This window comes from Humulus lupulus, chromosome 4 (assembly GCF_963169125.1).
Source record: "Humulus lupulus chromosome 4, drHumLupu1.1, whole genome shotgun sequence".
Classification (NCBI taxonomy): domain Eukaryota; kingdom Viridiplantae; phylum Streptophyta; class Magnoliopsida; order Rosales; family Cannabaceae; genus Humulus; species Humulus lupulus.
The window spans coordinates 10251196-10257684 of record NC_084796.1 but is presented as its reverse complement, the minus strand read 5'-3'; the positions used below and the strand labels follow the sequence as shown (position 1 = coordinate 10257684).

Below are 6489 nucleotides of genomic sequence, written 5' to 3'. Positions count from 1 at the left end.
TACCTAATTGAACTACATACCTTCTTGACAGTTATGCCACTCTGAGGAGGTTATGTTTTGTAGATTTGTAAAAAACATTGCAGCAAAATGGAAATAAATCTACAATATTAAAGTATCCTATTTGCTCATTCACAAGAAATAAGAAACATTAAACAAATCCCATTCTTAAAGCAAAGTAGGCATGCAAATCCTAAACTACGACCTATAAAGTAAATACAATCTCAAAAGGACTAATCTAGACATTATTGGCAAAGAAAATAAGTAGATGGCAGTCATCTCTACCAATATTCATGTTTTAGATGTTGCAAAATGTTTAAAAGATGCCTCTTTTGCTATAGATAATGTCTTTAAAGAAGGAGAAATCCACTGCAGAGCATGTCTCAAGTCTGATTCCCTCTCTGGTTTACATTTAGTAAAAATTCTAAGATGCTCCCAATTAACCAAAGGAGAACGGCATATCCTCTTTAAGTTTTCTGGCAAGGTGAGAGCCTTCATGTATAGAATTAAGAACATGTATAAAAATATCAAATATAGAGCAAATAGACTAATGGTATAAATTTGAAATAACACCATAGAATCAAATAATACCAGTAAAAGCATACCTTAAGTGAGTCAAGGTGCATGCTTACCCTATTCCAGGAACAATTGAGATTGAAAAGAAAATTCATCATATTGATAAACCAATTGGCGTCATAGTTTTCTTGCTGGCCGAGAATTATGAATGTTCCATCCAACAAATTGGATGACTCCATTGATATACTAAATTTGATATTGCCAATATAAAGAAATGTAGCTAATTTTGGAGCTGATTCAATTACGATGGTCATTTCATCATCACAAGGGTTACTCAAACTCAAACTTTTCAAGTGCTGACTCGAGATCTTGATATGCTTCAACCTACACTTGTGACAGTCGCTCAAAGTCAAATTCTCAAGGAGAGGAAGGTTTGAAATGAGATATTCTAACGAAGACGACTCTTCCATGCCTCCCCACCCATCACAATTTAATGAGAGAATTCTAATTGCCTTGCATACAGATATATTTATTTTTTTAAAGGAGACACCTTTTAGTTTCAAAGATTCAAGATTTATTACTTTAATTTGCTCCACCATATCCTTAGTGAGTTTAATTTTCAAGAACTTGAGGCTTAAACTCTGTATGTGGATGTGGAGCTGATGATCACTACTCAAACAACAATAATACAACCTCAATTTCTCAAGGGAAGGGGAACCCAACAACAGCTTATCTACTACATCATCATCTGCAAGCCGAACATGAGACAATGACAATGATCTCAAGGATGGAAAACTAAATGAGTGACGAGAATCCAATTCAACCGCAAACAACTTCAAAATACCCAAATGTCTTGCGTTGAATATTAGTGTTCTAGGTAAGCAGTAGAAGTAAATAGAGCCATTATTCCTCCTCTTCCTCCCATTCAACCGAAGGTTTATTTTCTTGACTTTATTCTCAACTACAAAATCTAACCAATTATCTAGACGATCAGCCTCGCTTCTTTTATAGCAATCCATCTCAAGCCTAAAACTAGTTGTGAGTGAATCTTGGATCAAATGCGTACCTCTCTTGCGATGTTCTAAACAATTGTCAACATAAGTGTAGAACTTTTGGTCGCCCTCTGGCAATCGAAAATGAGAAAAAGAGAGTTTGGGGACCAAATACCACATTAGTTTCCAACGCTTCGACAGGAGGCATGTCCGAACCACATCCTCGGTGCCAAGAAACGAGAGGATGCGTATGATGAGTACATCAGGTAGTTTCGAAATTCTGTCCTCCTCCTCGCCCATCGTCAATGTGGTTCGAGCTCTTTTGTTAGCCATAAATGATCTGTAAAAAGTAACAGCAAACAAGTATAAATTCAAAGAAAGTCATCAATTCATTTCCTTTGATTCATATAATACTAGATTTTAACGAAAAAAAACCCTAGAATCGTTCATTCATACTTATGATTTGCAGAAATATGTAGGTGAAACAACTGAAGAAGTGAGAACTCTGGTAAGCGGATTAGGTTACTTTCGAAAGAGAAGATTAGGTTTTGAGGGTATGTGAATTAGGTTGAAGAAGAAGAAGAAGAATGCTTCTGAGCAATTTTTTATCGAAGAGAAAAGGCCGAGCAATTACGTTATTTTTCTTGGTTACGTATCTTACGTTACGTTTGTATGTATTTAACATTGGCACGTGCCTTGCACGTGGAAGATTTGAGCTGTCTCTGTCTATAGAAAGAATATATTATTTTTTTGAAAGGAAGTCAATAGATAGAATTGCATTTTTTTTTAGAATATAATTAGTTTACTGGGTTGAACTTTATTTATACGCAATAAAAATGAATTATATAATTAAGCCTTAATTCCCTTTCTGAAATAATAATAACAAAAATAAAGTATGACATATTCCTTTTCCTATGAAAAGGTAAGACTTATTGCTTGTTTAATTAACGCTACTCTTAATTTTAATTCTAAGTGAACATAGCTGGTAGCATTTTTCTTAGTAGTATAACTGAAATTGTCTTCATCTTAATTTAAGCAATTAACATTACACATTAGCCTTGCTTACAGTTCTCTTTATAGATTTATTTCATGGAAAAAATAACATTTTTAATCATCAATATTTTGTTGTGATATATATATATATATTTATATATATTAGGTAGAAGCAACGTGCAATGCACGTTTACATAATTTTAAAGTCGTAAACATTCACAACAACAAAAATCACCATTACCGGCGGAGGATCTCGCCGGTAATACATGGTCTATCCGCCGGTATTTGTTATTACCGGCGGGAATCCACCGGTAAAGTCCCGCCATTAATAAACGGTCGGTATTATCACCATTACCGACCGTTTGACACCACCCGCCGGTATTGCACTATTACCGGCGGATTAATAGAGGCGGGCGTCCGCCGGTGTTGTGCAACGCTGACACCGTTTTGACCGGATTATTACCGGCGGGTTCCGCCGGTATTAATCCGCCGGTATCTCAATACTAATATTAAAATAAAACAATTAATTTTATTTTATTTCTTAATAAATATACATATAATACTTATTTAAAAATAATAATATTTAACATATATTATAATTATTAACACAATTAATATTCATCTAACAAAACTAACATTGTAATTAATCATAAAATTAACATAAAAAAATACAAATTGTCTCATTTTAATTACATATAAAGTAATTATAACATAAACATAATAAAATTTCAATTGTCTTAATATAATTAAAAAACGTAATCTAATTATTATTGTTTTGATCTGGCCAACTTGGTGTAAAATACTCATTAAGATCAATATCTTGATCACTAGTATTAGGGCGCAGCAATGGTGGTGAAGCAAACTGTGGTGCTTGTGTAGAGTGATGCTGCGAAGATGGTCTAAATTGTCGAGCATGTGGTCGCGGCGAGGGAGACTGATGCAAAAAACTCTCAAACTGACCATACCTCTGCTGCTGCGACGGACTCACAAATTGACCATACATCTGCTGTGGATGCTGCTGCTGCGATGAATCCCCGAAGTCACGACGCCTAGGATGTGACGTCTGAGATCCGGTAGCGACGTCGGGGTAATATAAAGGAGGGGACTGGGAGGAACGTCCGTACGTGTTTGGATAATTCTGTTGAGGTGGATACACATGTTGTTGTTGTTGTTGTGGCATCGACCAAGGAGGTGGACTTTGAGAAGATATACCACCTTCAGGTTGTGATGGTAAATATCGTTGGAGAAGGCTTTCAAACCGCGACTCAGTTTCTGTACTGGTATGCTGAGGATTACCAGATGGACCTTGTTGAGATTTCAACATCCGGATCTCTTCACGCATTGACTTCATCATTTCCGCCATAGTAGCCATGTCTTCCTGAGGTGTATGAGCAGGTTGGGCCTGTGACTGACTTGTGGAGCTGGAAGCTGATTTTTTCCCTTTGCCTTTGCTGTAACCTACTCCTCTTTGAAAGTCAGACCTCTCCCCAAGTACTTTACTCATAATCTCGTACTGATCGATCGACGAGGATTCAGCAGCAGATCCAGTTTCAGATCCCTCCGTCGGTCCTTGAGACTGACTTTGAAGTCGTGCCCTCTCAAGCTCTTCCGTCATTTTTTCTGTTCATAAAAAGTGTTTGAAACACATCAATAACATAGTTTAATGAAAATAATAACACAAAAGTTTAAACTTACAAAAGTTTCTCGAGCTGTGTCGTTGACAAAAACTTTTGTCGATTTTCTCAAATGGCTATCTTTCCAAGTATCAATAACATGTTCATCAGGGTTCGCCTATACAAATTTAGAGATAGGAAGTTAGAATGTAAAATTTTGTTAAATTAAATTAATATTTTTACTTACAAATTGGTGACGCTTAGCTGCCATCGATTTTGTGCCTTGCGTCGATGTATACTTCATTTCTTTTCTGTTTTTCTTGTTTTGGTTGGATCGCGCGATAAATTTTGGGCTCAAAAACAACTGAACAATATCTTTCCAACTCTCCTTGGAGCAATGGTCAGGTGGGGCAACTAAAACACTCTGCAAATCTTCCGGATTAGAGTAATATTTTTTGAAGTGAGTATGTCTGATGTTCTTTCTCTCAGAATATCTTTTGCGCATCTCTGTGTAGATAGTTTTCATAACTCTCCCGGGTTCTGGATGACCATCAACATTATAAAAATACTACATTAAAAATAACATGTTAGTTTAATTTGTAAATGATTTCTACATTAAAAATTATACCACAAGAGTTGTTCTAAATTTGTACCTTCATCCTATGTACGACTTGTTCCTTAAATTGTTGAGGTATATCAGCGAAATCCAAGTAATGTCCTGGCAACAACAAAGTGACTTGGAGGCCTATCTCGCGGACAAAAGCTTGGTCCTCCAAGCCAACCACTTTGTCCGTCCTAGGATCAAGCTGAAGATCTAGTGGTTTCCCAGCATTTCGCCTTCGAATTTCAAGTGGCTTCGAATTAGCCAGGCCACGACCTTTTTTTCTCGGCACTTCAGCTATCCACATTTTCAAGAATAACCAAAATTTGAAATATTAATATTATATTTAAACATTCGTAGAGCTTGACTTTCAAGCTATGAGCAAAATTTGAAAATTATTATTAACCTGACTCGCAGGAAGAGGGTACTCTACTAGGATCTGGCGGGTCTAGACCTCCACCATCTCCGCCATGAGAGGTGGCTATATCTGCTGACATTGTACTTAGGAACAAAAATGATTAGTTAGTATTAAATTGTTAGTTAGTATCAAATATCACCAATGGAAATGAACATCATGATTACAAGTCTCATATATTATATTTTAAACAATTGTCTTTATTACAAAAATATAAAAACTAAGTAGAATAATCACTATCACTTTCATCATTAATTAAATTAACATCATCTTCACAAATATCAACTAGCAATTCATCTTCTTCATCGACTTCTTCTTCGCCTAAGTCGTCATTTATGAAATTTTCATCTAATTGATCAGCAGGTGAATTTTGTATAGTGCCAATATATGTTGCAGGTTCATGAGATTCCATAACCAACTGACCGAGATCCACGGTCAACACAAAATTTGATGAGTTTATGTCATGTACAACATCAACATCTGCATCAGCTTCATCGTCCTTGATGTCCCAAATTTGACGGTGATTGACATCCTCAACAATTTTCCAGTGTCGGCCTCTAAGTAGATCATCGAGATAGAATACTTGCTTAGCTTGGCTAGCAAGTATATAAGGCTCATCTTTGTACCATTCGCTACTGACGTTTATACTGGTGATATTATTTTCAGTGATTGTTTTCTTCTTGCTTGGATCAGTGTTAAACCATTTACACCTAAACAATGCAACTGAATATGCACCAGTGAAAGATAATACCAGTACATCTTGAAGTGTGCCATAATAGTTAAAACCTTCAGTTCCCGCAACAGACACTCCACTATTTTGTGTGGTGCGCTTTTGATCTCGGTCATAAGCGATAAATCGAACACCGTTAACTATACAACCTTCGTAGTATGTTGCCAAGTGATCTGACCCAGATGCTAAAGCTAGCAACTCATCACCATTCTCTAAAGATCCTTGTTTGTGCAAGTCATATATCTAAATAAATTAATAAACTTATATTAGAATGATAAAAATATCATTACAATAATAAATGTTTAAAAATAATCTCAATAATAAATGTCGGTAAGAGGAAGTCCTCCACTATGGGAATCATCTCGTCAACTTCATCATCATCAACTACTTCATCAACAACATCTAGTTCCGCTTCCCCATGATAAATCCACCTCTCATAACCTTGATAAAACCCCCTATCGAATACATGTGCTTCGACAACAGGTAAAATTTCAAGCCTATTATTTATGCATCTGACACACGGACACCTAATTCTTCCATCAGAATCCTTATATTCCGAGGCCATCCTCAAAAAAGATTGTAGACCATTCCAATATTCTTGGCAAGCACGATTTCTCAATGTTGTCCAAGTC

General features: G+C 36.0%; 1 protein-coding gene across 1 annotated transcript; it reads right to left on the bottom strand.

Moving 5' to 3' along the window:
• Window positions 1-288: 288 nt before the first annotated feature.
• On the bottom strand, window positions 289-1841 carry LOC133831883 (F-box/LRR-repeat protein At3g26922-like). Its single transcript, XM_062262289.1, has 2 exons — window positions 603-1841; window positions 289-489 (listed from the first exon to the last, which is right to left on the bottom strand). Exons 1-2 carry the CDS (start codon window positions 1836-1838, stop codon window positions 289-291), a joined length of 1437 nt encoding a protein of 478 aa, XP_062118273.1. The 5' UTR covers window positions 1839-1841.
• Window positions 1842-6489: the final 4648 nt, after the last annotated feature.

Bases quoted from the DNA above. Each gene is read 5' to 3' on its own strand.
- LOC133831883 (XM_062262289.1), bottom strand. From the start codon at position 1,838: ATGGCTAACAAAAGAGCTCGAACCACATTGACGATGGGCGAGGAGGAG. The intron at 490-602 runs GTATGCTTTTAC...CTATACATGAAG, and splicing joins TGCACCTTGACTCACTTAAG to GCTCTCACCTTGCCAGAAAA.